We start from the raw sequence: 21,075 nt of genomic DNA, 5'->3' as shown, positions 1-21,075 counted from the left end.
GCGGATCACGAATCATTTGATTCAGATCGGAACTTCGCAGCGGGTTCGCGAATCTGTTGATTTAGTCAATAATCAAATGAAATATGGCATCTTTTCAGGCTTTTGCGCATGTGTTAAAACATACAATTAGCCTACAAACCTGTAACCTAAATCATTTAAAACAGACCAGAACAGTTTCAGCTAATCTACCATAAGAATATTTATTATTTTATAGCTTTATAACTGTTATAACCCCACCTATTGCCCCATCCCCATCAAAGCTTGCATGTACCTTACGTTTGTTTAAAATCATGTCGAAATTTACTTTTTGTTAGTTAATCATTGATCTTGGGAGTCCAGAGATTTGTACTTTTTTGTCAAGTTTTTTTTTAATAGTAATAATCTCAAATAATTTAAAAAACTATTTGATTGACAGCAGTGTCTTTTGAAGTTGATCAAAGTAAGATCTCATTTGAAATGTGTGAAACGTCGCATGATATACAATTGATTTTTTTCTGTGGGATACACTTAAAAGGAGGCAATTAAACACATTTTACATTACAGCATTTTTAGTGCTCGTAATATAATTAGATGCTATTGTTTTTGTTGGCTGGGTCACAAGGGTGTCAGTCATACCGAATTAATAATTATCAAATTGTATTTAAAAAATATCTCAGGAGAATCTACTGGAGCGGAAAGAATGTTCTCGCTACACCTGACCAGGTAAAGCCTGCAGGTGTGAAGCACGTACAGACGCGCGCAGATCTCGGCCCCACCCCCGCTATCCGATCGCGCCTGTGATTGGTTCACACCTGTGCACGAGCAGAAACACAACAACACCGGGGCGAGGTAAGACTGTCCCGGCTGAGCTGCTGGGACGCGCCCTTATCAACTGGACATGAACCCGTGCGCCGGTCCACGCAGGCTCGTTTAGGATCTGTGGGAGTCCGGGAGTCTCAGGATGGTGAGGTCACAACTGTGCACCTGCTTCTCCTCATGTATTCTCTTCTCGTTAATGTTGCTGTCGTTTTCTTGCGTTCAAATCTCAGACAGGTCAAAACTATTAAGACACGAATCCGAGTGTCAGACGGAGGTCAGATAGAGCTTTGTTTTTTGTGTTTTCTCTTCTGTAGAGCTGTTTGTCTGAGATCTGTCCTTATATTTGACCCTTTGTTGTGTTTTACTGCACACACACATACACACACACTGTTCTGTTGCTGATAAGAGGGACATTTGTATTTCCTCGTGTCAAAAAGACAAAGGTGCATTTGTTGCTTTTATCTCTTTTCTTGGTTAAAAATACCCATTTGCATTTTCAGGTTCGCATTTCAAATAAGAAACACACGAATGTATCTATGTAAACTGTATTTCATTTTAAGAGGTTGTTAAGGGAAAATTGATCAGTGCAGTAATTTTTATTCTAAAAAACAGTTTTATTTAGTTATGCTAAATTTAGCATGCATTTAATAGATGCATTCAGGATAAACGTTTTTGCAAAATGTGAGGTCCCTGAGAATTGAACCCAAGACCTTGGCATGCATAAGTTTTTTTTTGTTTTGTTTTATTTTTTACCTGCTTTTTATATATTATCCAGAATTTAGGATTTAAAAATGCATATGAATATTATTTATATTATTTATATTATAATTGTATTTAAAATATAACTGATCTCTGTTTAAGTGTGTGCGATAAATATATAAATTACTAATATATACTCTTAAAAATTCTATTGATTAATTGTGTTATAGTGTGTGTGTGTGTGTGTGGGTAAAAGTTTGCCTAATATGTGACCCTGGACCACAAAACCAGTCATAAGTGTCAATTTTTCGAAATTGAGCTTTATACATCATCTGAAAGCTGAATAAATAAGCTTTCCATCGATGTATGGTTTGTTAGGATAGAAAACAATATTTGGTCGAGATACAACTATTTCAGTATATGGAATCTGAGGGTGCAAAAAAATCAAAATATTGAGAAAATTGCCTTTAAAGTTTCCCAAATTAAGTTCTTTGCAATGCATATTACTAATCAAAAATTACATTTTGATATATTTACAGTAGGAAATTTACAAAATATCTTCATGGAACATGAACTTTACTTAATTTCCTAATGATTTTTGGCATAAAAGAAAAATCGGTAATTTTGACCCATACAATGTATTGTTGGCTATTGCTACAAATATACCCCAGGGACTTAAGACTGGTTTTGTGGTCCAGGGTCACATATATGTGTGTGTACTGTGTAATTATGTATATATAAATACAAATCAGTGTATAATTAAGAGAAATATATTATTAATGTTCAAAATAATTTTATTTATATATAATATAAATTCTATAAAAATGATAATAAATACATATTCTTGTAAATGTTTCCTACATATGTACATTAATGTGTTTATATATACATAATAATTACACACAGTACACACACATATATTAGGCAAACTCAAACTTTTATTTTGCGTGCGATTGATCACAATTAATCGTGAGCCCTAATATATATATGTGACCCTGCACCACAAAGCCAGTGATAAGGGTAAATTTTTTGAAATTGAGATTTATAAATAAGCTTTCTATTGATGCATTGATTGTTAGGATCGGACAATATTTTGTCAGAAAAACAACTGTTTGAAAATGTGGAATCTGAGGGTGCAAAAAAATCAAAATGTTGAGAAAAATGCCTTTAAAGTTGTCCAGATGAAGTTCTTAGCAATGCATATTACTAATCAAAAATTAAGTTTTGATATATTATATATCTTTATGGAACATACATACTTAATATCCTGATTTTTGGCAAAAAAACATTTTTATAAATAAAAATCAATTATTTTGACCCATACAATGTACAAATATACCCATGCTACTTAAGACTGGTTTGGCGGTCCAGGGTCACATATGATTTACTAAGTAATATAAGTAATTGCAATAATGGTCTAAGGTATGTTTTTATTTAACCATGTTCAATGTGTGTGTGTGTGTGTGTGTGTGTTTGGTGGTAACAGTGAGGCAGGCTCTTGGCAACAGGCCTAAAATGTCAAACACAGATTCCCACTGGGATCTCGGTGAGGAGTCTTATGTTCACCGCGGACTCTCTGTGTTTTAAGTGTATCTGTAAAACACTGACAGTTTGTGCTACTGGAAAAGTGTGTGTGTGTGTCAGCACACATTTTCCCCTTATTATTACTCTTAGTTAAACTTTAACTGCGATAGTCCTGCGTTGATTGACATTCTGACCATGACAAAGCATGTAGTATTTTATCTGTATGTGTTTTGTGCTGTATTCACATTCCCAAAAGCACTTTAATGAAGCTTTCAGACATTTTCAGGAATGCAAATGAATTTATGTCTCCGCTGTAGATGCGTTTCCTGCTGCTGTTCAGTCGTCAGGGGAAACTGCGGCTGCAGAAATGGTTCACGGCTCTCAGCGATCGCGAGAAGAAGAAGATCATAAGAGACGTCACGCAAATGGTGCTGGTGCGACCGCCCAAGGCCTGCAACTTCCTGCAGTGGAGGGATCTGAAGATCGTGTACAGGAGGTCAGAGGTCACCTTCTTATCGCATGTGCTTTCTGTAACTTTCCGACGCTGCCGCTTTCTCCCATAGAATAATTACCTCGACCTTTGACCCAAGTTAATGATCAGCCATTGAGCCTTAAAGCATTACAGTGCATTTACAGTCTGTCTGCATGCACCTTTCTAGATCTGTGCACTTTAAGTTATCATAATTTGACTTAGTCAAACACTGTATTTTGAACATGATGCATTAGTGTTATTGTATTTTTGTCCTAAATTTAAAGGAAGTTTGCATAGTGGCAATACACACTGGTTGCAAAACTTAATTCGATTCCATAGGACAACTTTTACTTGAAAAGTTTCCTTTAAAAACTCTATTCAGACAAATGTGGTTCTTGATTGCTTAAAAGAAGCAGTGAAAATGTGTATTTTTAAGCTTGTACTGATCCTGGACCAGCCTATGATTGTGTGTGTTGTATGTAAAAACATTTAGTCACTCAAAGCAGCTCATAACCCAGTGACATTGACCTCTGACCTCTGTCCTTCAGGTATGCGAGTCTGTATTTCTGTTGTGGTTTGGAACAAGACGACAATGAGTTGCTCACACTGGAACTTCTGCACAGATACGTCGAGCTGCTGGATCAGTACTTTGGCAACGTAAGTTTGCAAAACGATAGAGTTTATTTTGAGTTTTTAAAGAAATTCATACTTTTATTCAGTAAGGATGCATTCAAATGATTAAAAGTAAAAAAAAGACAAAAAAAAACGTTTTTGACATTGATAATAATCAAAAATGTTTCTTGAGCAGCAAATCAGCATGTTAGAATGATTTCTGAAGGATCCTGTGACACTGAAGACTGGAGTAAAGATGCTGAAAATCAAAGTTTGATCACAGGAATAAATTACATTTTACCATATATTCACATAGAAAACTATTCTTCTAAATTATAATATTTTCTTGCAATTTTACTGTTTTTACTGTATTTTTGATCAAATAAATGCAGCCTTAATGTTAAAAGACACTTTCAAAAGCTTTAACAAATCTTCCCGACCTTGATCTTTTGAATGGTGTGGTGTATATAGTTCAGCGTAATATTACTCATCTTCTTAGTAAGATTTTTATGTCATTAAGAGCATGTTAATGTGTTCTCTGAATCTCATGAGTCATGTTTTTGCCATCTGTATCTGTTTGCGTGTGTTCCAGGTGTGTGAATTAGACATTATTTTTAACTTTGAGAAGGCTTACTTTATCTTCGATGAGTTTGTTATTGGTGGAGAAGTGCAGGAAACATCTAAAGTGTCGGTGGCCAAATCGATGGAGGAAGCAGATTCTCTTCAGGAGGTGACACACAAACACACACACACACACACACACAAGCTTGTTGAGGTGGTGATTCATCATGTTTTCACAGATGTGTTTGTACAATATGTACACAGCCTGATCCTGTCTGCTCGGCTGTTTGTATTTCAAATAAATTACATGAATGTTAAAACCTCATGAATATATGTATTTAATACTTGCACTACTCAAATATAACAGATCAGACATTGTGTTTTGTCTTTATCTTTTGACAGACGATGGAGGAGTATATAAGCAAACCCACATACTAAAAGGAACATCTTCAAGCCATCACTTCAGTCCTCAAAGACACAATAACAAGAACTTCATATGCTGAATTTATTTAATTGAGCTTCCATACAAAGTCACAACACTGGATTGGCAACACAACTAAGAATTTCAGTTTGAGTGAGAGTACTATTATTAAATTATTGGATTTTAATGTCAAATGTAACACATTTGGTTTTAGACAATCAGGGAGGGATACACTAATGGAGTCAGTATATATATGTAAACCTGGACCACAAAACCAGTCTTAAGTAGCATGGGTATATTTGTAGCAATAGCCAAAAATACATTTGTATGGGTCAAAATGATCAGTTTTTCTTTTATGCCAAAAATCATTAGGATATTAAGAAAAGATCATGTTCCATGAAGATATTTTGTAAATTTCCTAACATAAATATATCAAAACTTAACTGTTGATTAGTAATATGCATTGCTAAAAACTTCATTTGGACAACTTTAAATTTGATTTTTTTTTGCACCCTCAGATTTGAGATTTCCAAATAGTTGTATCTCGGCCAAAATTTTATCCTATACCAACAAACCATACATCAATGAAAACTTAATTATTCAGCTTTTAGATGAAGTATAAATCTCAGTTTCAAAAAATTGACCCTTATGACCAGTTTTTGTGGGCCAGGATCACATATATATTTTAAAGAAATGTATACTTTTATTAATCAAGGATGCATTCAATTGATCAGAAGTGACAGTAAAGACATTTCTAATGATAAAAAAGATTTATATTTCAAATAAATGCAGTTCTTGATTTCAAGGATCATGTGACAATGAAGACTGGAGTTTTGATGCTGAAAATTCAGCTTTGCTTCACAGAAATAAATTACATTTTAAAATATATTCAAATAGAAAACAGTTATTTTAAATTGTAATAATATGTCACAGTATAATTGTTTTTACTGCATTTTTGATCAGATAAATGCAGCCTTGGTAAGTATTGTGTGACAACACTGTGAAATTAGTCATTTGGTTTCTGTTCATTGTGCACAATGAAGTAAATTTTATTCTGATTTTTCTCTGTGTGCAGACAATCAGTCAGTAACTCCCAGACAAATATTAGATTTAACTGAAACTGACAAAAAATATTTAAAATCTGAAGTGTGTTGCAAGGACTGGCAAAGCTGGAATACCCAAATCTGGAATGTTTTTTATTGTTTTTTTAATTAAATAATAAAATGCATTTTATTAACAGTTGAGACTTTTTTCTGAGAATGTTTGTAATAGCATAAATACAGCTTATTCTATACATGCATTTTAATATGTATTTATAAATGTAAATGCATTTCGGGTTGCACGTTACAGAAACCAGTCACCGAAAACCAAAACAAAACAAGATTTTATGTTATGCAAAGGCTGCAGAGGTTACTCGGCAGTGAGAGAAACACTACACAGAGGACCATGGTGTGAACAAATGCTTTATTTACCTCTGCCACGTCACACATGACCTCATCACACGCACAAGATACTGACTGACTGAAAACATAACTGGCGTCGATAAGAAGGAGAAAATCTGTGTGTGTTCATATGTTAAAGAGGTAAAGCCGGCGACTATTTACATAGTTCTGTTCACTAACTAATAAACAAATTCATCGGTTTTACTAAAATACTCTTTTTATTTTCACTATACAGAACAAGAAATGAGAAAAGCTGGAGCACTACATTGACTAAACGCAATTAGGGGATATATTTGTTTCAAAATACTTTATTATATGACAAACTTCAAACAATTAATATAATCGTTATCTACACATCTACATTTCAGGGACAGTTTTCCCCTCAGAGTCTGTTTCGTCAACATCGTCGCTCTCCGGATCCAAATACCGCAGGATTTGCAGCATTGTGTTGTTGTCTAATCCCGCCGCTGCGGTCTCGTGTTTCGCGGGTCTTTTTTCTGGCGCGCTTTTTTCGAAGTAGTCAGGCTGATCCTCCTCACGTGCACGTCTCTGTCCATGCGCGAACATTTCCGACGCTAGGTAATTAGCAAGTTCGTCTTCCTCGCCGGCGGTATCGTCATAATCATCCCTGCTGGCTTCCCTCTCGTAGTAACTTGATGTTTTCGGTCGCGCTTGTCGGTTTTGTTGCACTGCGTTTACCAGCTCAAGGATGTTCATTATGTCCTGGGCAACTGATGTCTCAAGTGGCTGTCGGTGAGGTGCTGCGGCGAAGGTCTTGCGAGCGTTTACGTACGGAGTACGTGACTTCATTGGGATTCCGAATAAATCCTTCTGTTTCTCGTTTTGGAGAAGCTCAAGAACTTCCTCGGGTGGGATTCCTAGCTTCTGTGAGATTTTAATTATCTGGGAAAATGTATTGTGCATGGGCTTAATTTCCCTCTCTTCTTTCTCATCCTCCTCTTCATCCTCGTCTTCATCCACATCTTTTTTCTCCACCTCTCGGTCGCTTTCTTGCTCGCTCTTACTAGCCTCTTGTCGTTTCTGCTGCTCCTGCTCTTGCTTTTCTAGGATTTGCAGAAGATAGTAGTCCATGAGCTTTGCGATGTCCTCAGGCTCCTCCTCTTTTCCTCTCCGGAACCAAACAGGTTGGTTGGATCTTTTGACCTCATCTTCTTCCTCGTCCTCCTCTTGCTCATCATCCGCAAGGTTGCGATTAAACCCATGCCTCTCTCTTTGTTCTTCATCAGTCTCTGTTTGTTCCTCCAGTGGTGCCCATTCATCAGTTCCCATGATGTCCTCCAGGACCATCTTCCTCTGTCTGTACAAGTCGTTATCATTATCATCATCTTCTTCACCATCCTCCCGTTTGCTGTTGGCCTTAGTTGAGATTCCACTCAGTTCCTCAAACACAGACTGAAGAGTCGCCAACTTCTGAGGTGTGTACTGTTCTTCTGCATTCTCGTTGGTACGTTTGAGAGGCTGCTCCTGATCTTCTTCGTCCTCATACATAAGTGGGAACTTTCGTTGCCGCCTCCGGCTCTCCGGATTGCTCCATGAGGTCGTTCCGTAATTCTCAACCGAAGGTTCCACTTCTAGTTTTTCCTTTGCTCTTGTAAAGGGGTGGATGGTGTAACGAGGTTGAGATGGTGTGAAGACCTTCTGGGAGGTCTTTTGAGGCACCATATGCTCCTCAGTCTGCTGTAGCGTGGTAAGCACCGCTTGCAGCAACTCTTGAGTTTTATCTTTCTCTTCCTTGCTTTCTTCCATTCGGGGAGGAGCTGACAGTTGTAGCATGGAGCGAACGCTCTCCATGTCGTCTGAAGTGTCTTGCTGGCCCTCGTCATCAGGTGGGGTTCTCTGGCTGAGGCTTTGGATGTAGCGGAGAGCTCTGAGCATCTCGGCACTCGGAGGAGGACGCATTTGAGACGCGGGTCCGTAAGACACGGGTTCACTTCCGCTCAGGCGATGCTCTCTTAGTGTGGCCCCTCGAACTCCACAAACGAGAGAAAGAAATAGGGGCAGAAGAAGAAGCGAGGGGAGGACGAACACCCCTGTTGCGCAGCATCTAGATGATGACGACATGTTTTACCTGAGAGAGGGAGGGAGAGAGAGATGGTGAGTCAGAGACAATTTTTCATGAAAAAGGTACAAACGGTTTCACTGGGGTGGTACCCTTTCAAAATAGGTATTAAATGTACCATTTTGGTACTATAATGTACATTTTAGGTACTAAAATATACCTTTAAAGTACTGGGGCAAATTTAGTACCATTTAGAGGTACAAAGATGTACCTTTTAAAAATGGAATAACCTTAGAGATAGCTTTTGTACATTTTGCAACACATGCACACACACATATACAACTAACAGTCGTCGTTCCAAACCTGTTTACCACTAAAAATAAAGGTTCCAAAAGGGTGTTTTTAAAGTGATGCCAAAGAAGCATTTTTGGTTCCCCAAAGTTCTTAAAAGAGCCATTTTGAAGAACATTTTAAAAATCTAAAGAACCTTTTTCGACTACAAAGAACCTTTTCTACATTTAAAAGGTTCCATGGATGTTGAAGGTTCTTTATGGAACAATCGATGCCAATAAAGAACCTTTATTTTTAATAGTGTCCTTTATTGGCAACTTTTATTGGAAACTTTCAAATGCAGAAAAGGTTCTTTGAAAAAGGTTCAGCTATAAAGGTCGTTATGACTATAGATGAATATGTGATCCTGGACCACAAAATCAGTCTTAAGTAGCATATTTGTAGCAATAGCCAAAAATACATTGTATTGGTCAAAATTATTGATTTTTCTTTTATGCCAAAAATCATTACGATATTAAGTTTTTCTCTATATTTTGATTTTTTTGCACCCTCAGATTCCACATTTTCAAATAGTTGTAGCTTAGTTATTCAGCTTTTAGATCTTGTATACATCTCAATTTCATTAAATTGACCTTTATGACTAGTTTTGTGGTCCAGGGTCAAAAATTGGCATGGTTATGTACTTTTAAAAAGATTTTTTATCCATGCAATAAAAGTCAGTGTGGTCCAGTGATGTTTTGGACCCCATTGACTTTCAATATATAGGCAAAAAAGTTGTTCAAAATACCTTCTACTGAATTCCACAGAAGAAAGAAAGCCATACAGGTTTGGAATTACTTGCATGATTAAATGTTGACAGAATAGTTATTTTCACATTACCTACTCCTTTATCTTCCCACAAAGACCTACCCTTGATCACTTATTGCTGTCTTGTTTACAATGCTTAATTGACCACCGCAGGTCTCGCTCTGTTTGCATCTCTCTCTCTTTCTGACATCTGTTGAAAGCCTGTTGATGAGTGTTTGCGGAGCACTCAGAGAGCCTGCGCTGAAAATCTCATTAGTTTCTAAATTGCTGCCGCGACTAAATGAGTCATACCCCGTTGCTACGGGAGACCGTGCGAGGATCCGCACTGCTGTTGAACCGCAAAGTGCCGTCAAACGTAGAGGAGGAGAAAGCCCCGGAGCACGACATCCTGCTTACTTCAATCTGTTAGATGCTTATACTTATTTTTAAGTGGGAATGTAGTAGGTAGAACTTCAACTTGGACATTTTCCATTAGATTTTTATTGTTTGCTTTTAGCGTTCTTAATTAACGATTTGAACCATTCTTAAATAAACACAGATGCGCTTTAAAAATACCAGTTGTGCGAGAAACTAAAAAAAGGTTTTCATATTAAAAGCGGTCGAACTTTTATTAATCAGGTTTTTTCAGCTGTTTATGGACGTTGCGCGCAGCAGGTTGCTGATATATAAAACAAAGAGTACGCGTTTCTAAAGAGACAATCAGATTTAAGTGATGCATTCCGCCCTAAAGAGTGCACAAATGAGTGTTTCAAAGCAAAAACCATCTTACCTTTGCTCTCGGTCTGTTTTAACAAGGAGTCGTGAGTGCGTTGCGCATCGCTCTCGGTATGTTTATGGCTGGGTTGCACCGTGAGCACAAACGCGGAGTCTCTCTCTCGTCAGCACCGCGGACAGCTCCGCCCGTTATAAGAGACGCCACCTGATTCGTGCGTCACTGAAACAACATACGCAAAACCGGCCACACATGCACACACACACATACACATGCACTCCAGGCAATTCAAGGTTATTTATTTGGCATCCAAACTCAAAACGAATGATTTCATGCATGCATGAACCTAGAATTCGTCTTATTATGCACCTGTTTTTATCATTAGATTAGATTTACAATGGTAAGTGCAATGAACTTTTCACTATGGCTTCAGTTTGATTAGTTGAAGTTGGAATTTTGTAGTATATTTTGGTGGTTACCATAGTAATTTCTTTGTAAGGAAGCACAAGAGAGCCTGATTAGAGGTTTCAGTGCCAAAGGCCTCTGGTGAAGACAAAACCCACTCATTATGAGCTTCTCTTTTCATGTAAAGTGCAGCTCTTGAGTTTAATTGTGATATTATGATAGTAGTTGATCGCTAAAGAGCGATGGTACTTTGCTTTTGATTCATGCGCCCAGTTACCTCGTTTTTTATATAAAGTCGGTGCCGTTGCCAAAAAAGCAATTTAATCCTTTAAGCATATTGAAAATGAGGTAGGGTAAGCTGAAAGCACATGCACACATGCTTCTCTTATGGCTGGCTGCGAGTTTCTTGTTGATTTGACTTCATCTGTAAAGCGTCTGGCGAGCGATGAGTCACCAGTGGAGAGCCGCAGAGGAGGGAGAGACGTGTGAGACAGGGACTGATGGAGAGGAAGACAGGAATGGAGTTGGTGTTTTGATGGGAAGTGACATGGCGTGTGTCTGGGATGGGGCTGGCCGCTGTTGGCTCTGGTTCTGGGCGGCTGGCGGCTGGTTTTCTGAAGTGAGCGCGTGTTTGGCAGTGTGTCAGGAGCCGGTAGGAGGGAGATCTCGTTCATTCAGAAATGCACTCTGCTGCTGTGGGTGGCCGACTAGCATTCACAGTCTCATTCAAAACCTCTCTGAGTATAGAAACACACACACAGAGTTCAGCGTGATGATGCTCTTTGTGTCACAGCTACAATCAAGCATTTATTCTCCTCTCATCTCACCTTTTTAATCACATCAAGTCTCGCCTGACTTGACTCTTCTCATTTTTCTTCCTCTCTTCTTTTCTCCTCTTGTGTCTTTGTTTGTTCTCTATTCTTTCTTCTCCTGTCAGCTCTTCTCTTCTTTCCTATTGTTTTCGTGTTTTCTCCTCTCTTATTTGTTCTTTTCTCTTTTCTAATTTCATATCGGCTGTTTATCTTCTCATCTCATCGCTTATTTTGTTTGCTTTTTATTTAATCTTTGCTCGTCTTCACTTTTACCTTCTTATGTCTTCTCTTCTCTTCTCATATTTTCTGTTCTCTTTTCTCATCTCTTCTCTTATCTTTTCATTTCTTCTTTTCTCATTTCATCTTTTCTTGCCTTTCGTTTATCTTCTCATCTCATCTCCTATCTTCTTTTCTCTTCTTGTTTTTTCTCATCTCATGTAATCTATTCTTGTCTTATCTCATGTAATCGCTTTTCATCTTGTCTAATCTCTTCTTGTGTTCTTTTCTTTTCTTGTGTTCTTTTCACATCTCATGCCATCACTTGCTTCCCCTTCTTGTCTCATATTATATTCATTGGTTTTCTTCTTCTTCTTCTTCTTCCCCAATTAGAGTCAATGGCAACCCTATGAACAGTAAGTAGGAAAATGATGAAATTTGGCACACTTGTAGTGATGGTAATGAACAGTGACCTGACCAAATTTGGGGTCTCTAGGACCAACTCTATAGTGCCACCACCAGTTCAAAAATTCACTTTTGAAAAATTAAAAACTTAAACTTACTACATCTGATTACTCTCCACATGGTGATCACATTAAATATCTAACATTAGGACTCCAGTAGTGGCTATTTTGTTTTTTCGATACTCCGCCTTCAAAATTGGTCCAATTCTTACAAAAAGTGGCTCAGATGATCTTTTGACTGAGACAGATTTTTGATATTTATCTTTGTTCTGACATCACAAACTTGTGAAAGCTGACCTATAATTGGTTAAGAGGCTGTACCTCAGCCAAACTTTGATCAATTGAAATGAAATTTGGTTCACTTCATCAATACCACAAGCTGAGGGTTTATGCCAAAGTTGGGAACAGTGCCAACTACGGGTCATGAAATACCAAAAATGGAATTTTTTCCTTATAACGTTTGAACAGTTAGTCATAATCTTGGTGTCTATTGATTCCTTGGGTCATGTCGAATCTGTGGAAATGTGTTTCGTCAGGATTGGTTGAACCATGTGTCTGCCATTTTGAAATTTGTCATAAATTGCAATATCTGCACAAAAATTGGTATGGAATCATCAACTGTATGTATATTTTTCTTTTATGCCAAAAATCATTAGGATACTAAGTAAAGATCACGTTCCATGAAGATATTTTGTACATTTCCTACTGTAAATATATCAAAACCCCATTTTTGATTAGTAATATGCATTGCTAAGAACTTAATTTGGACAACTTTAAAGGCGATTTTCTTAATATTTAGATTTTTTTTGCACCCTCAGATTCCAAATTTTCAAACTGTTGTATCTTGACTAAATATTGTCCTAACAAACCATACATCAATGGAAAGCTTATTTATTAAGATTTCAGATGATGTATAAGTCTCAATTTGAAAAACTGATCTTTATGACTGGTTTTGTGGTCCAGGGTCACAAATGTTGTCCGATTTTGTCTGAACAGATGAATGGAAATGACTGAATTTAAGTACGAGTTAACTTGATTCCTGATAAATTGATTCTCAGTTGAACTTCCCCATTAATGGAAAATAAAAACCTATAGAACAATTCAAAACTTTAAAAGCCATAGTATTTTTATCTACTTTTTGAAGTCGTGGAACCCTTGTCTTCTCTTTTCTCATATCATCTGTTCTCTTCTTGTCGCTTCTTCTTCTCTCCTCTTTTTGTTTTTTCTGATCTCTTCTCATCTCATTTCATTTAATCTCTTTTAGTCTTTTATCTTCTCATCTCTTCTGTTTTCTCTTCTCATCATTGCTCTGACATCAGTGTATGTGCCTAAAAGCTCGATCCTGTTCAAACACGTGTATGTATGTGAGCAGGTGCACCATTGTTGTTACTGCACCTTTATTTTCATCTGTGTCCTGCACATTACAGCTTCAGTAAACAATTCATGTAGACATCCTGTGTTAATGTGCTCCATTTACCTCTTTTGTTATGTAAGTGTGTTTATAGGCTAAAAACAGCTTGTTCTCCGGCTGATTCTGAATACAGCATGACGGATGCATTGAATATTTCAGAGGACAAATCATATTGACAGAGGATGGAAGACACACACACACACACCGATCAGAGGGGATGAGCCGTGTGTGACGTGCATACGTGCAGTACAAGACGGCCTCAAGCTGGAGTGCTGCTTTATATTCAGCTGCTTCGTGGATGGTGGAAGTTCAGATGACATGAACAGCACAGTGTCTAAATTGCCTACATATTTCAGTCTTGCGAGACAAATTATTAATTTTTTGATAAATGCTGCTCTCATAACATTTTATTGTGCCCCACCAAAATGTTACATAGTTTCACAGGAGTGCATAAAGCCTTGATTATCTTGAGATGTTTTCAAGTGTTTAAAGAATGCATTACATCAGTTTGTATGAATTTAACAGGTTAACATACATAATGCAACATGCACATTAGCAGAAACAAATGCTTGATATGTGATACATTAAAAAAAATGTTTTCATTTTAAGAATGCACAGCAGGTTAAATTGCCCACTGAAATATTCTGATGGTGCACAGAAAAATGAAAATGAATTTTCAGAGATGTAAAGTACATTAAAAGATTGAAGCATCCAGTTGATTTCTACTGATTACCACAGAAAATTTGTGTCAACTCAAACGAAATTGCATTTAATGGATATTAATGGAGCAAAGCATTGTTCTAAAATAACTACACAATGGTTTGAGAGCCATAAGAGTGATAACAAGTCATTGTAAGTGCATTACTGTCAATGAGTTGAAATTATATCAATGAGTGTTTCACTTTCTTTAAAGTATATATGTGACCCTGGAGCACAAAACCAGTCATAAGTAGCACAGGCATATTTGTAGCCAACAATGGGTCAAAAATCATTAGGATATTAAGTTAAGATCATGTTCCATCAAGATATTTTGTACATTTCCTACTATAAATATATCAAAACGTAATTTTTGCTTAGTAATATGCATCGCTAAGAACTTAATTAGAACAACTTTAAAGGTGATTTTTGTCAGTGTTTGTCAGTGATTCCAAATGTTCAAATAGTTGCACCTTGGCCAAATCTTGTCCTATCTTAACAAACTATACATCAATGGAAAGCTTATTTATTCAGATGATGCATGAAGTTTCAAAACAACTGACCCTTATGACTGGTTTTGTGCTCCAGGGTCAAATATTATTCCCTTTCGTTTATGCTTTGTTCCACATGTCCCAGCCACCTACACACAGATCCAAACTCACACTCACTGTCTGTTGTTGTTTAATCCTGTCATTTGTTTTCTCTGAATGCTTCTTCGCAGGAGATCACACACTTGTGCATGTGCAACCTTTCAGCATCGACACATCTCAGCGTGACACGTCTTGTTGTGTTTATTTCCCTCTGCGGTGTAGGAAAATAAACTTGTTTAAATAGACGAACACAAAAGATCACAGGAACATCCTACAATTAATGTTAGGTTTGGGTTCTCATGAAACAATGTGAGGCATCATTCATATCAGTACAGTATCAAACAGAGAGATTGAGAACATGATACACTGGTGAGATTTTTTGTTTTTCTGTATATTTGAGAGAGATTATGTTTGTTTATCTGTCAAACATCACTCCTTTCTGGCTGTCTGTTTTCCCATGGCCCCCAGCACCGAATGTTCTCCTCATTTTTACTGAATCCTCAGTTGTATCTGGGCATCAAACCGTGCCTCCCACACTGAGACACACGCAAAACATTTCCGGTCTATCAGAGCGAACAGTGTTGTGTGCCTCTGAATGCAAGTAGAGATGCCAAAGTAGTTCTCTCGGGTACATTTTTGTGTATTCACAGTTGTGCTCATAAGTTTATTTATTTGTAAATTGCATTTTATTATCTTAGTACGATCCTGATTATGCATTTACATTTAATCACATTACAGCCTTGACTGTTTGAATTCCTGTCAGAGTTGTGGTGTTTGCAGATACCACAGAACTGAGTAAGTAGTACCGTAAACGGTATCCTACCTGATACAAATTTGTCAGTGACTTAAAAGATTATTTGATAGGCGGTAGGTTTAACAAAATGTTTATTTTCCTGTTTTCCTACAAAAGCGCCTTTCCTATATTGACATCTATCAAAATAGGCCTCTGGCCTTCTTTCCTGAGGTACACATGGTTACGCTGTTTTTGCTAACCTTGCTTACCTTCAAGCGGCTTGTGTATTAGCCGCTTAATACAAACTGAAATAATAATGGCGCTATTTTCATGTAATAATTTAATGCAATCTCTAGTTTCATACAAATGCAACGTGGACCATCTTGCGTTCGCACATAGCGATTACCTCAGAAATAAGTATATGACAGTAATTTAGCTGTAGTGTTTGTCTTGTGGCTACACCGATTATTTCATACAATGTAATGGACTTTAGATTGCTTTAGATTATTGAGTAATGGACTTTTATGCTCTATGGTCACATACAGATATAATTTTGACTTGATTTCACATCCACATTTGTTTATTCAGCAAATAAACATTTAATTATTGTGACAGATTGTTGTTTTTTTGTGATAATGTGCAGTTCACTATCTATTATGCAGCTTCTTTTGAATATTTATGAGCATTATTAGTTTTTATTTATAAGATTTAATCTCTTATTTATTATTTTTAAACTGCTAAAATTGGACAAGGAATAAAAACATATGAGACAATAGAGGTTATATAACCTCAAGTAATTGTGAGTCAGCAGTCACCTACTCTAGACAGTTAATTTTCTGTTCTTATTACTTCCTCCTGTTTCTCTCTTCTTTTCCCCCTCTACCATCTTGTTTAGCGTTTTAGTATGTGTGTGGATTAAGGTTGTTGGTTTCGGTATCTTGAGAAAAGTCCAGCAGTTTGCTGAGGGACTCTAAACAGATCAACACACATTACAATTTAATTACTTCCCCTCCACAACGCACACACAACAGCAGATCATCACTTTGATCTGAGCCAACGAGTCCTGTGTGTGTCTCTATTTTTTTTCTCCTTCCTCTTCATCTCAATTATTGATCAGTTTTTCCATCGGTTTCATTGTTGAAATGGACTCGATATCCCATGATGCCTCCTACGCGGTCATTAAAAGCAGAGTAGCTTCCTGTTTGAGATTATGGAGGTTTAATCAGTTCAAATGCTATCAGGAAAATACTACATCATGACAAAAGAAAAAGTAAATTTGCTGCATTTTAAGGGATAACAATCTAAATCTAACACCATTCATTTGGTTATACTTCTTGTCCATTTCTGTCCATTGCTAGATAAATAGTTAACCTAAAATGCAAAAGAAGAAAAATGGCAATCAAACTGTGATCAGTTCATTTAAATCAATGTAAAATCTGATGCAATGTGTCTTAACATATTTTAATGTAGATGAACATAAATTTGAGAGCTGCAGTAGTGTTTAATTAAGTTTGTGTTTTTTTTGTTCAGCATCCTCTTTTGTTGCATGGAAAAGATTGGTCAGGACACTTCTGCAAAATATCAGCTTTTGTCTTCCACAGAAGAACTAAACTCACAGACTTGTAAGGACATGAGGTGAGTAAATGGTTTTTATTGGTGGCTGAACCGTTCCTTTATTTGTTTATGCAATTTGATTTGAAGGAGAAGGTGAATTGAAAGTCACGTTTGCTTTGAGCCACTTGCAACTTAATGGCATCAAGTGTACAACCTGGAGGAAAACACTATTAAGGCATCATGCGTTGGAGATCATTCAGATAGGTTCTCTTTGTTGCCTCTCATAACAAGGTCACTTTTCTTTATCGCACCTCGCAGACAAGAAAAGAGAAAAGAAGCGAGGCTCTGAGAGAGATAAGCAGTTGTAAGAAGACCATGTGTGGCTTCAGGGAAGCCTGTGGGGATCAGAAATGGAAAGGAAACCACTCAACAAAATGCAAAAGAGAAGAAGAGCCGTAAAACTGAGCTGCGACTAAAATATCCATTGAACGCAAACACGGCGGTCACTGGTGACGCACTTCTGACCTCTGAAGACCCTGTGATTGACAGGTAATCTCAGAACGCTGGGAGGAGCTCACAGGGAGCAGAAACAAGAGAGAACGTCAGTCTGACGGAGAGAGAGAGAGAGAAAGAGAGGATGGAAGGATAGAAGAGTGTTTTGCAGTGCTGCCAGCAATGACTCATAGGTCAGATGTGTGTGTGTGTGGCTGAATCTAAATAAGCTTTAATGAGGAAAAAAGAGAAAATGAAAAGACAAAGGGTGATAGAGGAAGAGTGCAACACAAGTGTGAAGGGACAATGACGAACCAAATTAGATTATTGAGTAATGTTTGACCGAGCAAACTAGAGGGTTGTAGATTGTTGCCAGGGTGATGCTGTGCTGTTGCTAGGATGGTTTGCGTTGTTGTTAAGAGCATTGCTAGGTAGTTGGTACAGTGTTTTGATATTTTAATGCATTGCTAAAATACACATACATTATATAAAAAAAATAATGTACGATTTTCCGAACGCATCGCGATTCTCTCTGGAATCGATTCTGAGCTTAGTTTTTAACAGCAGATGGCGCTCTAATCTAGTTTTTAACTGCACACTCAAATGCTCACGAAGAAGAGCGCTTTTTGTGACATGAGATTAATGTAAACACAGTCAAAGACTATAGAATACCTAAGACCTGTCACTCATATAGTTTTGAATGGGGAAAGATGCAACGCTCATTATGGCCGGAGAGCTCCGCCTTCTTAATGAAAGAGCCAATTGTTGATTAGTAAAGTCAGCGCGTCACTACAGCTGTCGTTAGAATTCCCGTTTGCTATATATTTATGAGGCAGTTCTTGTCAGATTTCATTGGTAATTTCAAATATGAAATTTAATCTTGGTGAACAGTTTAGGAGAATTTGTTGTTTCTCCATTCAAAGAGATAGGAGCTGCACTTGCCTGCAAGCGTTTCAAAGATGGCCGCCGAGTGAAATGACTTGCCTTAAAGAGACTTTGACACAGCCCACTGTGAACACCCTTGCAATTCGCTTCAACCTTTTCGACCTTTATGAATGATTATTTTATATGAACGCCTATTTCCGCCACTCTGTAAAAAATAAAAAAGGTTATTGTGACTTTTAATCTCACAAATCTGACTGTTTTCTAAGAATTGATACAAACTTGCAATTCTGAATTTTGTTCTCAGAATTGAGATATAAACTCACAATTCCAAATTATAAAACCTACTTATAAAAGACTTATATGTTTATGACTTACAAGTTTATTCCTCGCAATTCTGACTTAATAACTCGCAGTTGCAAGTTATAAAGTCAGAATTGCAAAATAGAAACTCAGTTCTGAAAAAAAAAAGTCAGAATTGTGAGTTTATATCTTGGAATTCTGACTTGTTTCCCTTGCAATTCTGTTTTTGTTTCTTAGAATCGTGAGATATAAACTTGCAATTGCAAGTGATAAAGTCCAGTTTTGAGGGGGAAAAAGACTGATGTTCTCCAAATTGTGAGTTTATATCACAATTCTGATTGAATAAGTTGTAATTGCATGCTAGAAAGTCAGAATTGCAAAATATAAACTCGCAATTCTGAGAAAAAAAGTCAGAATTGTGAGCTTATATCTCGCAGTTCTAATTTTTTTTCTTAGATTTACTAGTTTAATTCTTAGAATTGTGTTTATGTTTCGCAGTTCTCATTTTATAACTCGCACTTGCAAGTTTATATTTCTCAATTCTGACTTTTTTCTTGCAATTGCGAGCTTACATCTTGCAATTCAGACTTTTTTTTCTTAGAATTGCAAGTTTATATCACACAATTCTGAGAAAAAAAGTCTGAATTGCAAGAAAAAAAGTCAGAAAAATTTTTTTTATTTGCTTTTTATTCAGTGGCGGAAACAGGCTTCCATACTTTAAGGTTCAAGTGCGTGTAAGGAATTGGAAGCAAGCAGAGTACGGCTGTTTCAAAAGCACGCAGTGCCATCTGCTGTTAAAAACTAAGCTCAGAACTGATTCGAGAGAGAATAGTGATGCATTCAGAAAATCTCAGAATTGATGCAGAATCATTTATCGATTCGTGATGCATCAATTTATTTTCTTGATGATTAAGCTTCAAACGGCTTTATTGAACTTAAACTTTAAACTTCATTGAATAAAAATGAGAGCTGCATGTTTCAAAATCACACCGTGTCTACAGTTGTCTAAATTCTGAACTCAGAAAAAACAATTTTGAGATAGAATTTTCTCCTAATTTTCTCATACTTGGATGGCTGGTGAGGAAGTTTTATCAATATATGTTTGTTTCCATAACCAGATTGTAATTGCTCAGTCCATAACTCATGATTATTTTTCTTAGTTTACAGTCTTTCACCATACTCAGGTATCCAACTCTTGTATAACCTCCATTTAGGGCCAAATAACATTCAAGTTTACTTTGTTTTTGTGTCGTTTCATTCCAACAAGTTAATTGTCTCGCCAGGCTTTGACAAATTTGTTAGATCGAATTGTGACTGTTGTCGTTGTCTCTCTCTAAGGTTGAAATAGGATGGTGTTAAAGAGATAATTTCCCCAAGGGTTTTATTCACATCAAAGAGCCGAGGAACCACACACAGACACACACATACAGAGACAAACAGCTTTAATAACTCAGTAGGTGTGTATTGATTAAACACGCACCACATATCATAGAGAAACTTCCTTGTTTTGATTCAAAATCAATAACTAACACACATTCAAAACACAGTTTGCACTGTTCATGTGGTTATAGTGACAAAGGTGGGCGGTAACCTCAGCGAGGGGTCACAGGTGTCAGTCAGCCAAAGCCCCTAGCAACACCAGCTGTCAACATCTGTATCCATAACAACCGTGCTTGTTCTGTGCCTGGCAACAGCATTTCAGCAACAAATTCCAATCAATGACAGCAACTAATTAGTTTTCATCTGAGCTGAATTTTCTCATGGACAAAATGAATGTGAGCATGCGTTTGCAAAAGGTCAACTTTATTTTATTGCAACTTTATCTATCTATCTATCTATCTATCTATCTATCTATCTATCAGCGTTTGTTATTGTTTGTGTAAGTGCATTTGTTCATGTATGCTGAGAGAGAAAGCAAGTGATTAGATTTTTTTTTTCTGTATACTCTGGTTAAAAGCTCTTTCTTTGTGTGTCTGTGTGAGTGTGTGTGTGTGTGTTTGTGCGTTGATGCTATAAATACTCCCAACTGGTGAGTCATCGACCATTGCACCAATCGGTCTTTTCAACCGTGTCCATTCTGGCACTATCTATGCCCACATACACACTCACACATATTAAGCTTTGTCATTTAAATCCAGCTTAACATAATTCCGCTCAT

The 21,075-nt window shown here is 37.0% G+C and overlaps 2 protein-coding genes across 3 annotated transcripts; one reads left to right on the top strand and one right to left on the bottom strand.

The window, feature by feature from the left end:
* Positions 1-816: 816 nt before the first annotated feature.
* ap1s3a (adaptor related protein complex 1 subunit sigma 3a) lies at positions 817-6,535 on the top strand. Of its 2 annotated transcripts, none has more exons than XM_051129631.1 (5): positions 817-943; positions 3,339-3,517; positions 4,117-4,150; positions 4,698-4,835; positions 5,069-6,535. In XM_051129631.1, the coding sequence occupies exons 1-5, from the start codon at positions 941-943 to the stop codon at positions 5,102-5,104; spliced, it is 390 nt and encodes a 129-aa protein (XP_050985588.1). In that variant the 5' UTR covers positions 817-940; the 3' UTR covers positions 5,105-6,535. The 2 variants fall into 2 exon arrangements, with proteins under 2 accessions (XP_050985588.1, XP_050985587.1); XM_051129630.1 differs by having other exon boundaries at positions 4,042-4,150.
* On the bottom strand, positions 6,533-10,539 carry scg2a (secretogranin II a). Its single transcript, XM_051129629.1, has 2 exons — positions 10,417-10,539; positions 6,533-8,618 (listed from the first exon to the last, which is right to left on the bottom strand). The coding sequence occupies exon 2, from the start codon at positions 8,609-8,611 to the stop codon at positions 6,887-6,889; it is 1,725 nt and encodes a 574-aa protein (XP_050985586.1). The 5' UTR covers positions 8,612-8,618; positions 10,417-10,539; the 3' UTR covers positions 6,533-6,886.
* Positions 10,540-21,075: the final 10,536 nt, after the last annotated feature.

This window comes from Labeo rohita, chromosome 15, assembly GCF_022985175.1.
Source record: "Labeo rohita strain BAU-BD-2019 chromosome 15, IGBB_LRoh.1.0, whole genome shotgun sequence".
Classification (NCBI taxonomy): Eukaryota; Metazoa; Chordata; class Actinopteri; order Cypriniformes; family Cyprinidae; genus Labeo; species Labeo rohita.
Note: the sequence above shows the minus strand (reverse complement) of the source record. Positions and strands in the feature narration are given on the sequence as shown.